Source organism: Malaclemys terrapin, chromosome 2 (genome assembly GCF_027887155.1).
Source record: "Malaclemys terrapin pileata isolate rMalTer1 chromosome 2, rMalTer1.hap1, whole genome shotgun sequence".
NCBI lineage: Eukaryota > Metazoa > Chordata > Testudines > Emydidae > Malaclemys > Malaclemys terrapin.
In genome coordinates this window covers 202488251-202512570 of record NC_071506.1, presented here as the reverse complement: position 1 = coordinate 202512570, position 24320 = coordinate 202488251, and the positions used below count along the sequence as shown (strand labels likewise).

Sequence of the window (24320 nt, the reverse complement as noted above, 5' to 3'; positions counted from 1 at the left end):
ATAACACCATGCTCAGGAAACTTGGGTATGTTTAGTGGAGTTAAAAAGAACTGGAATGCTAATACGCTACTGATCAGGGCCGGCTTTAAGCCAATTCGTCCGATTCCCCGGAATGGGGCCCCGCGCCTAAGAGGGCCCCGCAACATCTGGGGCTGCCGGCGGAGCGAAAAAAAAAAAAAAACCCGCGTCCTGCTTCTCCCTCCTCCCTCCAGGGCTTGTGCCGCCATACAGCTGATCAGCGCAATCCTGGGAGGGAGGGGTGAGGAGGAGGAATGCGGCGTGCTTGGGGAAGAGGCAGGGCCAGGGCGGGGATTTGGGGAGGGATCTAATGGGGCAGTGAGGGGGTGGGGCCAGGGGCGGGGAGTTGGGGAGGGATCCAATGGGGCGGGGCTGGAGGTGGGGCCAGGGCAGGGATTTGGGGAGGGATCCAATGGGGCAGGGAGGGGGCAGAGTTGGGAGTGGGTGGCACGAAACAATTTGCGTCCCGGCGTGGGGCCCCGCACCTGCTAAAGCCAGCCCTGCTACTGATGATAATGTTCAGAGAGTCCTAGTTCAAAGCGCTGCAGTTGTGTAGATCCAGCTATACAGAGGAGTGTTAAAATCTCCGCTGTTGTGATCAGTTTAAGAATATTTGCAACATTTTGTATATTCGGTAAAAATAACTAGAAGGGCCATCAACTGAAGAAGTGTTTTGATCTTGCACAATTTGAAACTACTGATACGATTAGCTGTACAGAGATAGAGAAAATGATAAGAATCCCCACACAGACTTCTGCAAACCTCACTGCAGGGATGCAGCACCTTTTAAGATAAAAGGTACCTTTTGGTGAAAAAATATAACGATGTAAGCCATCTATTTGATAGGGCTTCTGGGTAAGGCTGAGGGCTTGGATCTTAGGATGGAGTAGTTAGGTATCTATTTTGCTGCTGTATTTGCTGACTGATGTGCTCATTTTTGTGTGTTATGCTGATGGGTGGAATCCTTACATGGATTATTCGTAAAATTGTTGTCAGGACACCTCAGTCTCAAGTATAGGCTTTTTTTTTTGATTCATTGTCTATATGAAATTCAGATAAATATAAAACATACCAATATATTTAGGAGGTAGTAAACCACTACACAATTATTCTTCCAGTTCACAAGTGTCAAAATTTGCACCCACAAATTGTTTGAATCACCGTGCAGTTGGATACAAATATTAAGTCTAACAGGGCAGAGAAGGCAGATACATTTGGAGTAGATTGAACATCTGCAGCAGGTCTGGTTTTCAGCAAATCTGAAAGGCATCCCTGGATTTTAGATCTAGATTAAACTACAAAATTGTTCACAAGGCATATTGAATTCCTGTTCAGATCTACAAGATGTAGTTTAAGGCTTCAGACACATACTGGAAATGCCACACCAGCATGGAGACATTAATTAGTACAGCTTCTGTGGGAGCATTCCAAACTACAGTCATTCTGGAGTGAGTCTAAAATCAGAATTAGCTTAATTTTACAGTCAGATTTTGGTGAAACTTGCCAAGCTCATTACCAACTACATAAGGAAAAAATGGTTCCCAAAAAGCCACCAAAGTCTATTCTATTACATAATTCAGGAAAGAGTGAAACCATTCTGAACATAATATGTTGAAGCCGGGTACAAGAAAATTGCTTTTCTTTGTGAAAATTGCATGTGTGAGAGCAAATTTGTCAGCCTTTTTTAGAACTGTGTGTAGACTAGATACCTTTCCTCTTTCTTCAGGTCTCTACACAATACAGCTCTGAACCAAGGAAATCTCTTTTATAGGCTGACAATTGCCATGCTCCAAAACCAGGAAGGAAAAGGGCTTCCTGTCTTACTCGGCTCCCTGTTCTCTCCTTAGAGGACACAGTATGAATATGGAACTTTCTGTGCCTTGATTTATTTACCCTTTGGGATGCCATCTTGGGGTGCTCAGAACTGTCAATTACCCTGTTACCCCTGGCCTCAACAAGAGAGAGACTTGCTTGTGCTTGATTGGTTATCAGCTCCCTAACACCACCAGCTTGTTAGTCAACCAACCAAACTCCTCAGGCCTCTGCCAGCTCTTACTTTGTGTTGCAGGTTAAAAGTAGGCGTACACCCTATCCCTGAGCCCCTCTGAAAGTGCCCCCTTGTAGTGTGTCCAGCCCCGGACACTGGACACTCACAGAAATTCCCAAGGGAAGAGAATACACGCAGCTTGATTGCTACAACTCAGGATCAGCTCCTTTATAACATCACAGCATTGTGATATATTTATAGTGAAACAATCAGAAGTTTATTATTAAAGATTAAGATTTAAGAGAGTGGGTAAGGATAATAAGTGGAAACAGAAATGGTTACAGATAAAACAAAAAGTAGAACATCCATCTTAGAGTCTAACTTAACTTTAACAAGCTAAAATCCTTGTCTAAGAGTTTCTCACCTAAAGCAATCTCCTGGCATCATCTACCCACATGGCTGGGATCTGCCATTTATGGATTCAAAAAGCACTGTCTTTTTGCTCCCTCGGTGAAAGATAAAAGGTGCTGTCCCTATCCTCTAGTTATAGTCCAATAAACCTTTGAAATGCTCCTCTAGACAAAGCTCTTTTCCCCCTGCTGTTCTTCCCTTCCTTTTGACTTTCCATCCCCCCTCCTGACTTGTATGTAAATAGGGCTTCCATTGTTTTGCCTTACAATACCTAATCTACATATGTACCTAGGCACATAGGTGAATATACATCCTCTTATCTGATAAAACCAGTTTTTCACCTCTCTGGGTGGTAACACCTTGATACAAACCATAAGGACATATTATCAGTATATAGACATACCTTTTTAAATATCATCCGTACATACATTCCACAATGATATTAATGACCAGCATGATCTTGTCTTTCATTTAAGATCTCCCATGGTATTCTTTATAGATCAGTACTATGATAGCACTGTCAGGTTGGTCAGGAGGCTACCGTTACAGAACAGTGAACCCTTTGCCAGGTGGCATTGAGGAGTTCTTAGGGACACAAACCCTTCTGTATCTGTCTGCACATTTTTGTCCTGTCAAAGGGATCACTGTTTACTGTAGATAGATGGTAACAAATATATTAGTCATTGTTGTGTCTTGTCATGCGTCTTGTGTCGTGATGGTCTTTACATTGTATTTCTATTCAAGTTGATGACTGCAGTATTGAGTCATAGTGCTGCCATGGCCTTGGTCTTCTGTAATTACAAACTCAGTACAAGAATTATAAGGTTCCATTGTTAGGGGGCAGAATTGCAGCCGCTCTTACCCTTAGATACTACCCATGTCAGCTTTTGTGGTGATGGTTGTTTTTTATTTAATTTTTAAAACAGCTTAACAAAACCTGGGAATTTTCAAGGTGATGGTGACATGGGGTGAAGGGAAGGGGCAAGGGAAGAAAGATTGTAGCACCATTGGGTGCTCCATCTTACAGTGGTGCTAGGCAGTATGGGATCAGGGAGCTGCAACAATGTCCCTGGTGGCTCCCCCTCTCTGCTGTGTCCAGTGACGGACAATTTAGGAAGTAGACGCATTGTTATTTGTTATCATTGGAATCTCTCACACACATCTCAATGATCCTTGTCATTGGAAGTTTAGGGATGTAATAAGTGCTAAATGGCCATCCCCGATTTTCATAGATTTTTAAGGCCTGAAGAGACTGATCATCTAGTCCAGGGGTCGGCAACCTTTCAGAAGTGGTGTGTCAAGTCTTCATTTATTCACTTTAATTTAAGGTTTCGCGTGCCAGTAATACATTTTAACATTTTTTAGAAGGTCTCTCTCGCCAAGTCTATATTATATAACTAAACTATTGTTGTATGTAAAGTAAACAAGGTTTTCAAAATGTTTAAGAAGCTTCATTTAAAATTAAATTAAAATGCTGATCTTACGCCACCAGCCTGCTCAGCTCGCTGCCAGCCTGGGGTTCTGTTCACCTAGGCCGGCAGCGGGCTGAGCGGGGCCTGCGGCCGGGACGCCAGCTGGCAAGGGGCCGGCAGCCGGGACCCCCAGACCTGGGGGGGGTTCAGGGGTCAGGGCAGAGGGCTGGGTGTGTGAGGGGTGCAGGGGAGAAGGCTGGGTGTGTGGGGGGGGTCAGGGGTCAGGGCAGAGGGGAGTGGGTGTGGGGGGGTGCAGGGCAGAAGGTTGGGTGTGTGTAGAGGTTCAGGGGTCAGGGCAGAGGGCGGTGGGGATGTGGGGGGGTTCAGGGGTCAGGGCAGAAGGCTGGGGTGCTCAGCTCATGGGGGTGCTCCCAGCTCCCTGTCCTGAGAGGCTCATGGCAGGGGGCTGGAAGGGATATGCCCTGTTCCACCCCCTTCCCCAAGGCCCATCCCTACCTCTTCTCTGCCTCCTCTACGGAGCAGCGAGCACACTGCCGCTCGGCTCTGCTCCACTCCCCCTCCAGCTCCCCCTCGCAAGGGCCATCAGATGATCGGCGCAGAGAGAGGGAGGGGAAGGAGGAGGAGGAGGGGCAGGAAAGCACCACGCTGGGGGAAGAAGCGGGGGAGGGGGGAAGCTTGGCTGCCACAGGACCAAGGTTCTGCCTCCTGCCCCCGCAGGGGAGAGCAGTGGGCAGTGGGGCTGAGTGGGGCTGGGGGCCGCCGCCCCACTGCTCTCCCCTGCGGGGGCAGGAGACAGAAGCTTGGTTCAGTGGCAGCCAAGCTTCCCCCCTCCCCCGCTTTTTCCCCCAGCGTGGTGCTTTCCTGCCCCTCCTCCCTTCCTCCTCCTCTCACTGGGCAGGCAGCGTGCCACTCAAAATCGGCTTGAGTGCCATGTTTGGCACGCGTGCCGTAAGTTGCCGACCGCTGATCTAGTCTGACGTCCTGCATAACACAGGCAATAGAACCAGTGATAGCCACATTAAGCCTATGACCTCTGTTTAATCTAGAGCATGGCTCTTAGAAAGATATGCAGCTTTGATTTAAAGATTTCAGGTGATGGAGCATCTGCCTTATCCCTACGGAAGTTATTCCAATGCTTACTTACCTTCCCTGTCAACAATTTTCAACTTATTTCTATTCCTCATTTGTCTAGCTTCAGTTTCCAGCCGTTGGATCTCTTTTGCCTTTGTCTGCTAAATTAAAGAGCCGTCTACTATCAGAAATCTCTTCCCCATGTAGGTACCTATAGACTTCAACCAAGTTGCATAATGATAAAGACAGGTAAGTGATACAGGCCGAGCTGGATTGTTTGGTAAAATGGGCTCATTTGAACAACACCCACATTTTAATACAAGCTACATCTGAGTCTTCTCTTGGATAAACTAAGTAGATTGAGCTCCTTAAGTCTCTCTTACTATAAGGCGTGTTTTTCAGACCTCAAACCATTTTTGTTGCTCTTTCCCTTTCCAGCTTTTCGACAACCTTTTTGAAGTGTGGGTACCAGAACTGGACATAGTAATCCAGTGATGGTCTTATTAATGCCATATAGAGAGGTAATGCCACCTCCAGCTTTATATTTTCCTGCTGTTTTTCCTACGTCCTTCTCAGTGTCATTGTATTCCAGGATACAGTCCACTATCTTATAAGTGTGACCTCTACATTCTTTGTTCCTAGATGTATAATCTTGCATTTAGTTGTATTAAAATGCATGTTGTTCAAACGAGCCCAAATGATCCAGCTTGGCCTGTATTACTGACCTGTCATTATTTACCACTCCACAATTTTGGTATCATCTGCAAATTTTGCCAGCAATGATTTTATATTTTCTTCTAGATCATTGATAAAGATATTGAATAGCATTGGGCCATGAACAGATCCCTGCTTGAACCCAGGAAAAATAAACAAAACAAAAACTCCACTAGGATGAAGATCCCCATGTGCAGTTACTTTTTGAGATCTGTCAGTTAGCCAGTTTTAAATCCATTTAATATGGACTACTTTGATTTTGTATAGTGCTCATTTTTTATCAGAATGTGGTATGGGATTAAGTCACATGCCTATTGAATTCTAGGTACATTACATCAATGGTTATCTTAACCAAACTTGTAATCTCATTATAAACTATACTAGGTTTTTTGACACAAGAGACCTATTTTCTATAAAACCATGTTACCTTTGCCTAGGGTCAGAGTCAAGCTAACAGACCTATACTTACCTGAACCATCCTGTATGCCCTTCTTTAAATATAGGCACAAATTTAGCTTTTATCCAGTCCTCTGGAACTTCTCCAACATTCCAAGATTTGTTAAATATCAACATTAATGGATCAGAGAGCTCCTAGGCCAGTTCTTTTGTAACTCTTGTGTGCAAGTTATCTGGTCCTGCTGATTTTAAATGTGTAACTTTCAGAGTAGCTTTTTAATATCCTTCTGACTTATTGATGGAATAGAAGAATTTCCTTATCACTACAAGACATGAATACAACACTCTGCTTCTTTCCAAATTTCCCTGACGTCAGTTGTAGTGAGCTGGTTGGATCTTCTTTGAGAGTATCTCAGTGGATGTTTATCTAAGGCCACCAGCTATGTCATATAATGCAGTGGCTGCAAATCTCTAGTCAGGTCTCCTAGAAAGTCTGTGTGATGACACATATCTTTCAGTGGGTCCCAGAAAAGTTGATGGGAAATCCTATTTCACAGGAAAAGGGGATGATCATCTCCTGCATTTCTAGGTATCCTTTTCACAGTTATGAGACGAACGTATGTGTGTTTGAGAGAGAGGCTGGCTGGCAACTGATTGCCTACTTCCTAATTCCCAGTCAAATCCCTTTCACAAGGAGGGAGAAGTGTCCCCATAAAGCTGACCAGTTAGTAATTTATTTCCATTCCTGAAAAAGGAGGGGATGAGTGGAGGGATGTGTAGTACTAGAATATCACCTCCTTGGGCTCTGCTGTCTTTAATCATATCTAAATCTCTCATGAGAATGTGATCCCATCAGGTTTTCTGTTGAATTGCTCGGAGAATTAATTTTTCTGGATTTAAATTGCAAAGGCTTGGTTCATTATAGCACTGAGAACTCTCTCTGGCACATCTGCGTATGCGGTGGGGAAAGAATAGTGAGTGCTACAACGACTTCCTTCAAAACACTTTGTGAATTTATACATTGACATCAATAATGCTACTTAGTTGCAAGAGCCCAGTTCATGTGGGAGCGTAGAGCAAAGCCTGCAGTTCAGAGACTTGCCAACCAAAACCCTCCTTATCTAAAGGCTATGTCTACACTAGAGAGCTTACAGCGGTGCACCTGTACCAATGCAGCTGTGCCTCTGTAAGATCTCTTGTGTAGCCGCTCTGTGCTAACAAGAGAAAGCTCTGCCATCAACATAATTAAACCATCCCCAGTGAGCGGCGGTAGCTATGTTGGCGGGAGAAGCTGTCCCGCTGACATAGCGCTGTGCACACTACCACTTTTGCTGGCGAAATTTATGTCGCTTAGTGACATGCGTTTTGCCGACATAAGTGGTAGTGTAGACATGGTCTAAGCAGAGTGTTGATATATTTATAAAGCTACCCTGCTGTTCTTTGCCTCAATTCTGAATCTAGGAGTAAGGAAAGAGTCCTTCCAAACAGGGGCATGCTACTCATAAAGGATGTCCACTAAGACCAGTTGAGCACCAAACTTGCTTTAATCATACTTCTGGCTTACGTTGCTGGCAGAGGCGTGAGACCATTGCATTTTATCTTTTAAGCTCTGTAGCCTCATTAAGAAATTAAAACATTTGTGGGCCTTTCATGTAGTCTGTCTCCCTCTGGGATATTTAAGTTATCTGTCAGCATGGTGATATGGGCCATAAAGGTTCAGAGAATTACCTCAACAGTATGACAGCCTCTTCCATTTAGACTGGAATCCAAGGCTCCTTTTCCCTCTGAGGCATTCATTGAAATTCCATGCACGGTTCATTCCTCTGGTTGTTTAACAATGTCTCTCATGTTTGCCCTGATTTTAAAAATCCTCCTTTGTAGCAGAGATAACATGGAGCAGGATGATATAATTGCAGTAAAGAGGCCCTGGAGCTTGCCGTAATAGGATAGTTCATCTGATGTGTATTGCCATTAGAAAATAACCCACGTACGTATGTTCTCAGGGGACAGTAAAGAGGCTTTTAAGAAATACACTTTATGTAGTATGAAAGCTAATGAGCAAAAGAGCAAGTCTGAAGAAAAACTATTGCTGCAAAAGGCATGGTTCCACTTCCTGTCCTTTACTGATCTCCTGGAACCCATCCAGTTTGAATATGCTCTCCTCTACCCAGTAATGTGATACTTTTCATGCAGTATAGTCAATTTCTGGTCCCATTTTCACAACACTGGTCTTTTTCATTTTCATCTAAAAATAAATAGCATGCCAAAAGCGTGGCAACATTGAATGCAGGATTGAAACTGCTGCTGTATGCATAAAATAAATAGTATTGTAGGATAGCAATCTCTGATATTCCATCCCCCATTTCCCCTTCTCCCTCCCCCCTCCCCCCCAAGAAAAGATTTGCTAGGATAATGTAGTTGCGTGATCTCACTGAGAAGGTGATAAAATAAAGTTCTGTTACACAGAGTCTGAAATATCCCATCTTCATCCTTTCCCCATGCCATAGCCCACCTGGCCAATGTGCAGTAAGGGGATGCAGACACCAACCCACAGCAGTGAACATTGAACAAGGGAGGGAACCATCCCAACTGTGCAAGTTGTGCCGATCCACAGATGCAAAACTTAGAGAAGAAACTGACCTGGTCAGCTTGTGTCATTTACACTTCCATGAGGAGGAATTCAAGCTGAAACTTACCTTGTCAGTTTTGCAAAGGACGTGGTTTCCTTGAAAATGAACATGGACCAGATTCATAGGTGATGTGCAAGGGGGTATAATTTACATGTAAGTAAATGGGTAGAAGGGGGCTCAAATCGGAGTAACTTGCATGCTGATGGGACCCAAAGTTACACCAATATATAAACTTAGGCTCTTTTCCACAGAACTTCTGAATGTCTTTTATGTGTCAGGCAGAGACTAGCTGTCTGTCAGCATATGAATTCAGATATTTCATTTCTACCTTGTTTCCCTGGAACAAATATATTTTTATTGCCATTAGAATGAAAATCTCATTCTCCATTTATGTTTGAATCCTCTGTATTTTCTCTTCAGTCCTTGTAATGCAGGATCATATTCCACACTTACAAAAACAACATACAGTTTAATGCCCTTTAAAGGCCACAAGGCCACAGAAGTAGTGGTTGGTTTTAATGGTTTTTCATAGCAGCAGTGTTGCTTTCGGGCTTGATGCAGATTCTCTTTGTGATGTGGTGACCTAGCATTCCCGCCTTGACACCTTGCCTGAGTGTGAGAAGTGGAAACAGAAAAAGGAAGATAAGGGACCAATATTTCAGAATCACGAACACCATAATTTTGAGATAGTGTGTGATGCTAAGGATTCCCACGTTAATTTGTTTGTCCTGCAATAAGTTGTGGAATAGGATATGTAGGTTTTTCTGTGGGGCTCATAACCACAGTACTGTATCTGAGTGTTACAGGTACATTAGTAAATTTATCCTCACGGTTCCCCTAGGATTTAGAGAAGAGTTTAATTCCCATTTTACAGATGAGGACCTGCAACACAGTGAGATTATATGATTTACCCAAGGTCACACAGGATATCTTTGACAGAGCTGAGACCAGAACCCAGATCTCCTGAGTCCCAGTCCAAAGTCTTCACCCCATAGTATAAAAATAATTATTTCCTGATGCCGGGTGTGTATAAATACTGAAGAAGCATCTCTGCTGTTGAACATTTACAGTTAAGATGAAGACTTTGTGCATTGTCTTTTTCATGGTAATAAAAAATGAAATCTCTCTGCCAAATTTGAAATCCATAGTTGAGTATCTAATTGCCATGAAAGTGTATTGTATTTGTTACATACGGTGCAGCAGATCCTGATATCTTGACACAGAAAAGGTCTGCCAAGAGATAGTGGAGAAATAGATGTGTTTTCAAAAGGAAAAACACATAAATGCCATATTGTTCCCTTAGTCCATGCAAACAGCTCCAGTTGAAATCAATGGAAGTTGTATGTGCATATCAAGAGCACACTTTAGCCTTTTCAAATAAAATTTTTAATGGGCTAGATCACAGTCATACACATTTATTCTGAGAGCAGGGTATAGGATCTGATCCAACTCCCAAGGAAGTCAATGAGATTTAAATCAAGCCAATGTAGAATATCGTGGGAGCAACAAAATAAGTCTTGGTGAAGCAAGCATCTTTTTTCCAGTGCCTCTCATCACCAGTGTCGCCCCAAAACTGTAGTGTTTTTAGACTTCTAGTTGTCGTCTCCTCTGGGAATAAGACCCATTAAAATGCTACATTTTCTGTGTACCTAGTCAAACATTCAATAATGCAGTGAAATTCTAGCATTCAAACAAAAGTCATTTGAATATGTGTTACTGTAGGAAAATATATATAGCCAAAGGGTGTGAAAATTCTCCCCCCATCCCCAGTTCTTTTGCTGAAGCAGCAAACTGTCTAGCCCGGTAAATCTAATTTTCTACAATGTTTGTATCTTGCTATGAATTAAGGAACTCACTTTATTTAACATCTGTTACACATCTGTGCAGTTGTCAATCACTTTTCACTGTGCCAGTTTCACTATGCTTGTTACATTTGTGGCATGTATGGGCTCCCTGTGTTTGTGCATGTATCTAACATGTGAAAAGGCCAAATTCTGCCCTTGGACAAAAGCAAGCGGCTTCCATCGAGTTGCATTGCATGCCTTTGAGTTGAAGTCCTAAATAAGGAGTTTGATTTTGGTAAAGAATGGTGCTAAGTACTGGGGGTTCTGCATTATGGTGTGTTGTGTGACATCCATAATATTGTTATAGCCAAGAGGATATGAATTGTTTAAAAAAAAAAAAAACCAATCATTTCAGTATTAATTTAGGGCTAGATTGTGGCCAGCCTCTCTGCATGTCCACAAGAGAGAACAATAGTCATCCTGAAGGGGTTAGGGATATGGACCCGTCCCCCCTACATATAACCTACAGGAGCCAGCAGGCTAGACAGCACTGTACCTCTGTAAGGATTCTAGGAGTCAGTACACACACTGCAAGCTCCAGGAGACACTGGGCCTGATTCTCATTTACATTAAGGCCCCTTTACTCTATTCTAACAATGGGAAGGGGCCAAAAAGGGTGTCTAGATTACATTCCTCCTCACTCTGAAGCTCCTTTGCACTATGAGAGCTGTGTAAAGAGACCTTGGTGTAAATGAGAATCAGGTCTCAGTGGAGCAGTAAGACTTATACCATCCCCCCCCCCCCAACTCAGAGTGGCAGCTGGAAGATGCAGAAGTGCCCTTAAATAGGATAAATTGCTTAATCTAAATATTGAGGGTGTAGAATGGTAAAAGTGACAGAGTATAGACTAGGTTAGGGGGCGGGGCTTCTCTGATTAGGGGTCCTATGAAGGTAGCCAGGCAGCGACACAGGAGCCAGCAAACAGAGCTGTAAACGGAGGAGTTTTGGGGGAAGACTAAGAGAACCAGGCAGAGGAACAGACAGGTTAGTGAAGGGAGTGTGTGGTGTTCTGGCAGTGTTGTGGTGCTCGCTGGGGGTTTGTTTTGCTGTGGGCGGTGGTGGTTTGGTTTGGTTTGTGTTTCCCAGACTAACAGGACTTAGGTGGGAAGGCTATGACAGATACAGAGGCAGCAATAGTAGTGACCCAAGCAGTGGAAGACACAATGAGGATGACTGGATGTGGAAGCTGCTGTTTGTACATGATCCTGGAGGGGATATCTGAAAAGAGTTTCATCTGCATGAAGTGTCACCTGATAGAGCCGATGGAAGAAAAGATCGGAGGATTAGAGATGCAGGTGGAAACTCTGGTTGAGTTTAGAAGGGGGTTCGAGCAGATGATGGAGCAAAAACATGAGGCTGAAGGGAAAAGCTCAGACTTGCAGATGGAAGCAGGACCAAAGAACTCTGAGGGGAGACTGCTGGGTGAGGACAGTGGAAGCATGTGACTAAGAGAACCAGGCAGAGGAAAAGACAGGCTAGTGAAGAAGAAATAGAGCTCAGGAACAGGTTTGCTGAGTTGGAAAATGAAGGAGCACAGCAGGTGGTCACTGAAGGTGAGAGGGCAAGGAAGAAGAGAAGAGGAGCTAGTTCTGTAGGAAGAGGGGAAGAGTCAATGGAGATAAAACCAAATATGAGCCCCAGGAGGCAACAGGATGCATTGCAAAGGATTGCAAGGGAGAATAGGAATCAAGAGTACTTGCAGTCAGAGGGAACAGGGGATAGACCAGAGAATCACACCATCACCAGGAAAAGGCTGGTCTACATGATTCAGGATTCCTTACTGAGAAGAATAGACAGGCCTGTAACCAGAGCTGATCCAGAGAACAGAAGGGTGTGCTGACTGCCAGATGCTAAGATACGGGATGTGGACCTGAGTGGGAAAGAATCCATTGATTGTCCTTCATGTGGGAACAAATGATACGGCTACATTCTCGCTGGAACGTATCAAGGGAGACTATGCCAGACTGGGGAAGACGCTGAAGGAAATGGAGGCTCAGGTGATCTTCAGTGGGATTCTGCCTATTCCTAGAGATGAGCAACAAAGGTGTGACAAGATTATGATGAACAACAGATGGCTCAGGCAGTAGTGCTATAAGGAGGGCTTTGGGATATGTGGCCACTGGGAAGCATTCATGGACAAAGGACTGTTCTCTTGGGATGGACTTCACCTGAGTAGGGAGGGAAATAGACTTCTAGGATGGAGGCTGACACAACTGATTAAGAGAGCTTTAAATTAGGAATTTGGGGGAGATAGGAGATATCCATGCTGGATTTTAACATTGAGAGGGAAGAAAACGAAGCAAGAAAGGATACAGCTGTGGGTAGGAGAATGGACATAAGGAGGAAGGGTAGTGTAGATACCAGTCTAATAGGTGATACTGGCAGTAGAATGTCTGTGCATAATCAGGTAAAGAATGGGAGCGAAGCCAAACAGCAAAAATTAAGATGTTTGTATACCAATGCGAGGAGCCTAGATAACAAAATGGAGGAACTAGAGTTACTGGTCCAGGAAGTGAAACCAGATATTATAGGGATAACAGAAACATGGTGGAATAGTAGTCATGACTGGAGTACAGGTATTGAAGGGTATGTGCTGTTTAGGAAAGACAAAAATAAAGGAAAAGTGGTGGAGTAGCATTGTATATCAATGATGAGGTACACTGTAAAGAAATAAGAAGTGATGGAATGGATAAGACAGAGTCTGTCTGGGCAAAAATCACACTGGGGAAGAAAGCTACTAGAGCCTCCCCTGGGATAGTGCTTGTGGTGTATTATAGACCACTGGGATCTGATTTGGATATGGATAGAGACCTCTTTCGTGTTTTTAATGAAGTAAATACTAATGAGAATTGTGTGATCATGGGAGACTTTAACTTCCCAGATATAGAGTGGAGGACAAGTGCTAGTAATAATAATAGGGCTCAGATTTTCCTGGATGCGATCATAGGCGCCAACTCCGTGGGTGCACCAGGGCTGGAGCATGCACAGGGAAAAATTGGTGGGTGCTCTGCACCCACCAGCAGCTCCCCACCCCAGCTCACCTCCGCCTCCACCTCCTCCCCTGAGCATGCCGCTTCTCCCCCTAGCTCCCAGCACTTCCCGCCGCGAAACAACTGTTTCGTGCGGCAAGCGCTAGGAGGGAGGTGGGAGGAGGGGGAACATGGCACACTCGGGGAAGAGGCGGGGCCAGGGCAGGGATTTGGGGAAGGAGTCCAGTAGGGGCAGGGAGGGGGCGGAGTTGGGGCGGGGACTTTGGGGAAGAGGTTGGGGCAGGTGTGGAGTTGGGGTGGGGCTGGGAGTGGGGGGGGCTTGAGCGCCCACCGGCGCTAGGAAAAGGTGACGACTATGGATGCGATAGCTAATGGATTCCTTCACCAAGTAGTTGCTGACCCAATGAGAGGGGATGCCAGTTTAGATTTTAGATTTGGTTTTGGTGAGTAGTGAGGACCTCATAGAAGAAACAGTTGTAGGGGACAACCTTGGTTCGAGTGATCATGAGCTAATTCAGTTCAAACTAAATGGAAGGATAAACAAAAATAGATCTGCGACTAGGTTTTTTGATTTCAAAAGGGCTAACTTTAAAAAAATTAAGGAAATTAGTTAGGGAAGTGGATTGGACTGAAGAATTTATGGATCTAAAGGTGGAGGAGGCCTGGAATTACTTCAAGTCAAAGTTGCAGAAACTATCTGAAGCCTGCATCCCAAGAAAGGGGGAGAAAATCGTAGGCAGGAGTTGTAGACCAAGCTGGATGAGCAAGCATCTCAGAGAGGTGATTAAGAAAAAAGCAGAAAGCCTACAAGGAATGGAAGATGGGAGGGATCAGCAAGGAAAGCTACCTTATTGAGGTCAGAACATGTAGGGATGAAGTGAGAAAGGCCAAAAGCCATGTAGAGTTGGACCTTGCAAAGGGAATTAAAACCAATAGTAAAAGGTTCTATAGTCATATAAATAAGAAGAAAACAAAGAAAGAAGAAGTGGGCTGCTAAACACTGAGGATGGAGTGGAGGTTAAGGATAATCTAGGCATGGACCAATATCTAAAAAAATACTTTGCCTAAGTCTTTAATGAGGAGCTTAGAGATAATGGCAGGATGACAAATAGGAATGAGGATATGGAGGTAGATATTACTATATCCGAGGTAGAAGCCAAACTCGAACAGCTTAATGGGACTAAATTGGGGGGCCCAGATAATCTTCATCCAAGAATATTAAAGGAACTGGCACATGAAATTGCAAGCCCATTAGCAAGAATTTTTAATGAATCTGTAGACTCAAGGATTGTACCATGTGACTGGAGAATTGCTAACATAATTCCTATTTTTAAGAAAGGGAGAAAAAGTGATCCAAGTAACTACAGGCCTGTCAGTTTGACATCTATAGTATGCAAGGTCTTGGAAAAAAATTTGAAGGAGAAAGTAGTTAAGGACATTGAGGTCAATGGTAAGTAGGACAAAATACAACATGGTTTTACAAAAAGTAAATTGTGCCAAGCCAACCTGATCTTCTTTGAGAAGGCAACAGATTTTTTTTAGATAAAGGAAATGCAGTGGATCTAATTTACCTTGATTTCAATAAGGCATTCGATACGGTTCCACATGGGGAATTATTAGTTAAATTGGAAAAGATGGGGATCAATATGAAAATTGAAAGGTGGATAAGGAACTGGTTAAAGGGGAGACTACAACGGGTCATACTGAAAGGTGAACTGTCAGGCTGGAGGGAGGTTACTAGTGGAGTTCCTCAGGGATCGATTTTGGGACCAATCTTATTTAATCATTTTATTACTGACGTCGGCAGAAAAAGTGGGAGTGTGCTAATAAAGTTTGCGGATGACACAAAGCTGGGAGGTATTGCCAATACAGAGAAGGACCGGAATATCATACAGGAAGATCTGGAAGACCTTGTAAACTGGAGTAATAGTAATAGGATGAAATTTAATAGTGAAAAGTGCAAGGTCATGCATTTAGGGATTAATAACAAGAATTTTTGTTATAAGTTGGGGACTCATCTGTTAGAAGTAACAGAGGAGGAGAAGGACCTCAGAGTATTGGTTGATCACAGGATGACTATGAGCCGCCAATGTGATATGGCTGTGAAAAAAGCGAATGTAGTCTTGGGATGCATCAGGTGAGGTATTTCCAGTAGAGATAAGTTGGTGTTAGTACCGTTATACAAGGCACTGGTGAGACCTCATCTGGAATACTGTGTGCAGTTCTGATCTCCCATGTTTAAGAAGGATGAATTCAAAATGGAACTGGCACAGAGAGGGGCTGCTAGGATGATTCGAGGAATGGAAAATCTGTCTTATGAAAAGAGACTCCAAGAGCTCGGCTTGTTTAGCCAAACCAATAGAAGGCTGAGGGGAGTTATGATTGCTCTCTATAAACATATCAGAGGGATAAATACCAGGGAGGGAGAGGAATTATTTAAGCTCAGTACCAATGTGGACCCAAGAACAAATGGATATAAACTGGCCATCAGGAAGTTTAGACTTGAAATTAGACGAAGGTTTCTAACCATCAGAGGAGTGAAGTTCTGGAACAGCCTTCCAAGGGGAGTAGTGGGGGTAAAAGACATATCTAGCTTCAAGTTTGATAAGTTTATGGAGGGGATGGTATGATGGGATAGCCTAATTTTGGCAATTAATTGATCTTTGACTATTAGCAGTAAATATGCCCAATGGCCTGTGATGGGATGTTAGATAGGCTGGGATCTGATTTACTACAGAGAATTCTTTCGTGGGTGTCTTGGCTGGTGAGTCTTGCTCACATGCTCAGGGTTTAGCTGATCGCCATATTTGGTGTCGGAAAGAAATTTTCCTCCAGGGCAGATTGGCAGAGGCCCTGGGAGTTTTTCGCCTTCCTCTGCAGCGTGGGGCACGGGTCACTTACTGGAGGATTCTCTGCACCTTGAAGTCTTTAAACCATGATTTGAGGACATCAGTGGCTCAGACGTAGGTTAGGGGTTTGTTGCGGGAGTGGATGGGTGAAATTCTGCGGCCTGCATTGTGCAGAAGGTCAGACTAGACGATCATAATGGTCCCTTCTGACCTTAAAGTCTGTGACTTTGACTCTAAGCAGCTGTGCTGTCCAGAGGATCTCATCTCTGACCTGTCCATCACCCCCACCCCCACCACCATCCTCTGTGCATTCCCTTACCTATCATAAGCAATGGTAATCCATGCTTATCAGTACTTTACTACTGATGTAGAGGTGAATTTTATGTATGGATTTTGCTAGGGCAGAGGTTATGAGGTACAGTATTCCAGTGGGATGATTCCCATATATTCTGCATAAGAATGGATACACAATGGTTCCACCTCCTAGTAAGCTGAAGTCAAGATTTAACAAGTGTCCTTACCTACCACTGAGCTCATTCAGTCAGTGGAAGTAGACCAAATCCGTTGTACAACTAGAAGTAAAACCACATACAAATAGTTCACGTGTAACTACAGCCGTATATAGCTGTGGTAATCCCATAGTATTTTTGAGGGATAACAGAAGATTTTCCTTTGTTTGACCCTACTTATCTAAGGTACCAATTGCCTTACTGTATAGGTGTGTCACATTGCTACCTGATGTCCTCTTCCTGCAATCCCTTTTCCGCACCTATGATAGGCTGTCATCTTAATCCCCAGTTGACTGTCCTCTGCAGAGTAGACTTGAAGTATGGTGGTACTTTGGGGAAAACAGGTGAATTAAAATGAATTAATTCTGCTCCCACTTTTAAGTGATTCCACATGTTTTAGCTCAGTCCTTCAAATCCCAGATGTGTAATGCTAGGCTTTTTAATGTATGACATCACCCCAAATAAGGGAGACGCAGGGGCAGAAGAGGATGTGAAACACACACACGCGCGCGCACACACTGAGTCTTGTGCAACTCAGTTTCAGTGTTTCACATTTATGATGTTGATAATTTACAGGACTAGGCAATATGCTGACACCAGGTTTGTGTGGAAAAGCAGCAAATTAGAGTCTAATAATCCCAGTGCCTTTGAGAGAGATGAGATGCTATTTCAGCCAAATAAATTTGTCGCCCAGGGAATTAATTCTTTTTCATCGTTAGATTTACTGGAAATAGTGATCTCATATCTATTGGGAAAACATTTTTAATGGGAAGCAAGCCAAAAATTCTGGTCAGAGGTGCCATACGTTTCTCCTGTATAAAAATCTTAAGAGGAAAGCTATCAGCACACAATGATATGGCATATACTGTGTCGTTGGTTACTTTATATTTCTTTATATAATCAAGAAATGCCCAGATGATTTCCAATTTGTGGAGTATAATGAAAAACGCACTGTATTCATGAATATAAATTGAGCAGATGTGACACTTATATTGTCACATGGAAATAACACAGTATTTGCTCTCTGTAATAACTCTTATTTGCCTGAAGTATGCTTATTCAGAGACGACCACCACAAAGTAGAGAGTGCTGTGCTATGCATAACTGAATGTTAAACAACAAAACTAGAGAGGAAGAGGTATCGTTAAGGGAAAAATAAGCTCAGATTTACAACTTTTCCTTCGCTGGAGATGTACTGTAGGGCTGGGATCCTTCTATGTTTTCCACACTTGGTTTCTGTGCAACATGTCCACCCACCTCCGATTGCTGTCTTTACTGCAGGCAGGACCCCTCTCTTCAATAAAACTCCCCAGTCCCCTTGTTCAAATGGTACTGGTGAAACCACTGACACTGGCACATACTATCTCCTAAGACTGCCACTGGTCACAGCTGGTTCTCTTCCTTCTCTCCTTTCCATGCTGCTACTCATTGCAGAGCTCTCAGCCCCACTTGTGCTGTCCCTTTATGGGTAAGCGTTATAAAAGGAGCAGTCCCAATCGAAATTTTCAAACCTTTCACATTGTGGTGGCTTTGCATGCAAAGCTGATAGTAACTGGAAGCAGAAGTCATTTTTCCTCTCTCTATGCTGCCTTTCTTGGTCAGTTGCACCTTGGCTTTATTTACCCTGGAGCACAGTGAAGAACCCCAGATAGTGCCTGGCTTGAAATTATTAGAAAATTCTCTTTCCTAGGCACTGAATAAGTCACTAGGCCAAAATATGAGCATCAACATGCACTAGCCATAAATTAGAGGCAACCTTATAATGACAAACCTCATAAGGAAGCAGAGATGTGTGTCCGTAGTGATAAAAATTGTTTTCCCGTTCTCACTTCCGCTAGTATCTTCACACTTTGTTAGAGACTTGATGGCTCATGGAACAGATAACACAACAAGGAGCCTTTCACCTTTAAGTCATTGTTTAGGAGCCAGCACAAGAGCACAAACCTCAGTCCTTATTTAGGCAAAAACTTCCATTAACTTCAATGGAAATATTGCCCGAGCAAGGACTTTGTAATTAGATACTAATGGTCAAATCCTGGCTCCCTTTAAGTCAATGGGATTTTTGCCATTGAATTCAATAGGTCTAGGATTTAACTCTAAGTGGCCAAAAGTCATTAAAAACTGATGTCTGTTCAGGGTCTTATGTCAACTACTGTGGTTTCAGCTAAGTGTCCCTCGGGGATGTCTCTGGCTCAGGATTGAAGAACATTAGCTGGACAGTGTAGGGAAACTCACACTGTCATTGCTCATGGTGCCCCTGTTCTGTGTCTAAATACAGTACTTTACCTTCAAGAATTGTCAATTCGCCTCCATTCCTGAGCGTTATATTCACCTAGATTTTTATGTCCAGTAGTGGTTCTCTCAAAGGGGATGAGATTGCACAGGACATGTGAAGGGATAACCTGTTTTTTTTTAAACAGGGCTTTAGTTTTGCCTCCATGAATGATGATTCACAGACAAGTGAAAATGATTGTTTCTTCCAGGTTATCAGCCTGTCTTGACTAATCAGCAACAAGGGTTCCAAGGACTCATGGGAATGCAGCAACCTCCCCAAAGTCAGAACCTGATGAATAATCAGCAGGGAAATCAGGTGCAAGGCATGATGGTTCAGTATCCAGCCATGTCGTCTTATCAGGTACTTACAAGCTGTACTCAGTTTCTCTTTTTGAAAATATATACTTACAGTAAATGATAGTGTCATATCATGGCGGGTGAGCTGTCTTGATTTAGTCTTTTACAAATATTTTTTTGCCTATTTCTGGCTTCAGGCCTCATTATGCACATGTCTGACTCAAATCTAGTGCACTCTACATGCTGTCTTTATTCTCCCTTGTACTTCCGTTTTCATTCTACATTAGACTACATTGATGTGATCATTATATTAATTATGGTTGAATTGATCAGCTCTGCATTAGATATAAAGGAAGACTTGGTTCCTTCCCTGAGGAGCTGGAATTAGAAAGTGAGAGAGAGAACATGAGAGAAATTTGTTTTGTTCATCCCTAGGCCAATGCAAGATTGTTCCCTACCATGCATATGAGTCCTTTGTCTAATCCAGTTTTAAATTACTCATCTGTGGAGAGGGATGTTGGAACATTTTGTATAGGAGGGGTGCTGAGAACCATTGAACCAAACTGTAAACCCTTTATATAATGGAATCCACTTCAAGCCAGGGGTTGCGGCAGCACCCCTTATTCCAGCACCTATGTCCGCGGAGGCTCCTGCCACTTCACAAGGGGACACTGTCCCAGAATCAGGGCCGGCTCCAGGCACCAGCTTCTCAAGCACGTGCTTGGGGCGGCCGCTCCGGAGAGGGGCGGCACGTCCAGGTATTCTGCGGCAATTCGGCGGAGGGTCCCTCACTCCACCTGGGAGTGAAGGACCTCCCACCGAATTGCCGCCGCAGATCACAATCGCGGCTTTTTTTAAATCGCGATCGCGGCTTTTTTTTTTTTTTTTTTTTTTGGCTGCTTGGGGTGGCCAAAACCCTGGAGCCGCCCCTGCCCAGAATCAAACAGACTTTACGCTCTGTGTACTGGTAGACGGACTAGCCATATGGAATTATGTTTGTTAGACTTTGAGAAGAAAGGCGGTAACTTGATTTTAAACAGATTTCTTGACTCTCAATTTCAGCTAGATTGATTGAAGTACCATGAGAGCCTGTGTGATGATGAGAGGGCCTATGCTTCTATTTTCCACTAGTTCCTAGAAAACCAAAGGAAGATTAATTCATTTGAAAAGCATGTGGTGGTTGTGAGGCCTCTCATCTTTTCCATAGTCTGTTCCTATTGCCCAAAGTGTAAGGATAAGTCTGCTGGAAATGGGGGGGGGGGGAGGAGATGAGGAGGAGGAGGAGAAGGGGAATGATTGTTTGGTAGAAATTGTTTTTCTGTCCTTTAGCCCCAGGTTTGTGGGTAAATGACCCCTTGCTTGGGTTAAAGACAGAAGTGTGAGATTATATAAGTGTAGCCTATGTAGATCCTTTGCACGCACTGATGATGAAAAATTTTGGTCCAGCTAGGACCTAACAATGCCGCATATTAGTAGGTGATCAATCTGAGTTATAGCCTACATAGAGAGGCAGCTTTGAAAATCTCAGTCAGTATCTTTACCCATTCAAATGATAGTTACACAATACAATGGTAATAGAAATGGGCTAACATAGGATCCTTTTATCAACATGTCGTGGGGTCTGCTCACAGCTAGTACGCTTCCTCCTGGTCACTCCAGGGATTAGCTGATTCCAGGTCCGACACCTCCTTTCTGCCTCTCACCACACGCCCTGCCTTCTCTTCCTGGCTCACAGCGAGGCAAGATGATCTGTGTTCATGGCTTAGCCCTCCGCCCAAGTCACATGCAGTGTTCCCTCTAATTTTTCCCACCCATGTGTGGAATGAATTTTGGGCTGGGGCAGAGGATTGGTGTGCAGGGAGCTGAGGGCTTCCGCTGGGGGTGCGGGCTCTGGAGTGGAGCTGGGAATGAGGGGGTTGGGTGCAGGGGAGCTCTCTGGGGCTACAGTGGGAGAGAGGACCCCTCCCAGCTTTCTCTCCCTGCAGCAGCACCTTGGCCGGGCTGGGTTGGAGCTGGGGAGGGGCGCCTGCCCCCCGGCCAAGATGCCCATCTCCCAGCCACGGCAAGTTCAAGGGAGGGACGGCTGGGCTGGGCCGGATCGTGGCCACAGGAGTGACAATGCAGCAGGTCCAGGGCTTGGGGAGAGGCATCTCGCCCTACTGCTACCCTGAGCGTCTGTGCCGCACAGTTTAGAAGGAACTTAGGTCACATGTCCTCCCATTCTGGGGCATCAAAGTCTCATCTCTACGAACGGGCTCAGGCAGTCTTCCCATACACTTCCTCAGTGGCAGGTAGGGGAGCCCAGGCCCACCCTCTACTCCAGGTTTCAGGTCAGGGATCCTTGAATTAGCAGCCAAGGTCTGTTCCCTTCTGGCCCTTATTGCCTTTTCCTGAGCCTTTCCTAACCTTCTGGCTCCCCCAATTATCTGGGTTTGCCAGCTCCCAAACTCCCTCCTCCCAGGGAGTAACTGTAGCCTACTTTGGCTCTGTAGCCCCCAAATCCTTCATCCAGAAAGTGACTGCAGACTAATTCCCTGTGGCCAACTTCCTGCCTTTATAAAGCCAGCCCACCTCATTCCTCCTCAGCTGGGTGCCCTCATTATTCAGTCAGGGGATTACATAAGCAACCTGATTCCCTCAGCTATGGCCTGTCTGGTTAATTGGCCCCTTTCTTAGTCTACATTAACCTGTGCAGGGCAAGTGTGGGGTTAAAACCCCATTGAACAAAACCTTCCTCCTTTTAGCCTCCCACCTGAACTTAGATAAAATAGGAAAAGGATTCATAACACCCTGTTTTTCCCAGTACAAGGATGAGACGTGTCACCAAAACCTTTTGTCCATGTGCAAACAAAACAGAAGTTCGTTTAGAATCACATCTGGTTCTGCAAACACAAAACCCAACAGATGAGATTTTGGCTCAACAGAAACAAAATAGTTTGTGGTCTTGATTCTCCAATACTCTCCAGCTCTTCTCAGGAACAGAGGAGAGGAAGAACTGATTTGCAACTGGCATAAGTTAAAGCTGCAAACTTGCACCACTGATGCAAAACTCCTGGGGACCACCAGCTTTACATCAGCAGAGATTTTCCAGCTGCTTTACATTCATTTTATACTGCATAAACCAGGGGTGGCCAATCTGTGGCTCTGGAGCCACATGCGGCTCTTCAGAAGTTAATATGCGGCTCCTTGTATAGGCACCGACTCTGGGGCTGGAGCTACAGGTGCCAACTTTCCAATGTGCCGGGGGGTGCTCACTGCTCAACTCCTGGCTCTGCCACAGGCCCTGCCCGCACTCCACCCCTTCCACCCCCTCCCCTGAGCCTGCCATACCCTCGCTCCTTCCCCCTTCCCCACCAGAGCCTCCTGCACCCCACGAAACAGCTGATCGGGAAGTGCAGGAAGGGAGGGGGAGGCACTGATCAGTGGGGCTGCCAGTGGGTGGGAGGCGCTGGAAGTGTGTGGGGGAGCTGGTGCGGGGGCTGCTGATGTATTACTGTGGCTCTTTGGCAATGTAAACTGGTAAATTCTGGCTCCTTCTCAGGCTCAGGTTGGCCATCCCTCGCATAAGCAATACAAAATGAACTTGGTAGACCAGTGCTTCTTCCTCAACCCATGACTAATCAACAGTAAATTTTGTGGTAGTTCTGAATGGAAGAAAGTGATATGCCCCGTAAAATACACTGGACATGCAAATCAAAATAAAAGGGAATGTGCAATTCGGAATACATTGGGGATACTTTAATTCATTTGGATCTAATTTACCAATTTGTTTTTCATATACTGTCTTCTAGGTGCCAATGACGCAGGGTTCTCAAGGACTGCCACAACAATCATATCAACAACCAATCATGCTACCTAATCAATCAGGTCAAGGAACAATTACAGCCACTGGAATGCCTGTTTACTGTAATGTCATACCTCCCACCCCACAGAACAACTTAAGGTTGATTGCCCCACACTGCCCCTCCAATAACGTTCCAGTTATCACTGCCAGCTGCAGGACAAACTGTGCGAGTATTAACAATACAGGGTGGCAGGTCAAGTACTGATACTGCGGCTTAGTGTGGATATACAAGGATAGCGGTGCATTATTTGACAAATAACTCATGGCCTTCAAATGAAGAGGAGCACAACGGGATAATCAGTTGGGGACATAAGTATTGACAGTGCTCAAGTGATTGCTGCTGGAATTCTGTAAAAAAAAAAATTAAATTAAAAAGATGTTTGCTGGTTAATGGTGCATATTTTGTCATGTCTGCTAGGTATGCCTTTATAGCTTAGCTAGTGACATGAATTCATTGAGGTAAGATTTTTTCCTACCACTGAACACCACTGTGTAGATTGTAATATCCCTGATTCGGATTAGTTTTGTACTTTGTGTTGAGTTTGTGAAGCTAAAAGTATTTAAAAAAAATATATAATAAAATCACATTGTACCAAAGCTGTAATGGAAATTTAAAAAAACAAAAAAAGAATTGCTGAATGGAAGGAATAATTTATATACACTATAGAGTTTTTTTATGGACATATACTGTATTGTAGTGTTTAATCACAATAAAGCTATTTGACCTCATGGAGAAAGGTCATGTTTCTACCACCTGTTTGTTCTCCTCTCTCTTTTTGAATGTCTTTTTCCTTTGTTCTTTGTGTTGCCTGATTTCTGGTCTAGTTAATGGGAAAGCTGATTAATGATGGGCTTGCTGAAATTTGCTGAAGGAGAGGCATTAAGCTGAGTCTCAACATGCAGGTTCAGGGTCAGCTTGGAAAGGTGTGAGATATTGGGACAGATGCTCCACTGCCTCCAGGAAGTGCTCAGTGCAGCTGGGAAGAGGATCCAAAGATGATCTTAAGCTACATAAGAATGGCCACACTGGGCCAGACCAATGGTCCATCTAGC

General features: G+C 44.2%; 1 protein-coding gene across 10 annotated transcripts in view; it reads left to right on the top strand.

Annotated features, from left to right (window-relative positions):
- ARPP21 (cAMP regulated phosphoprotein 21) overlaps nucleotides 1–24017 on the top strand; it is a 256240-nt gene extending 232223 nt beyond the window's left edge. For all 10 annotated transcript variants that reach the window (XM_054019424.1, XM_054019430.1, XM_054019429.1 and 7 more), the window contains 2 exons: nucleotides 19336–19487; nucleotides 23215–24017. In XM_054019424.1, the coding sequence (XP_053875399.1) occupies nucleotides 19336–19487; nucleotides 23215–23472 (410 nt within the window). In that variant the 3' untranslated portion in view covers nucleotides 23473–24017. The remainder of the gene's footprint in view (nucleotides 1–19335; nucleotides 19488–23214) is intronic.
- The last annotated feature ends 303 nt before the right edge of the window (nucleotides 24018–24320 follow it).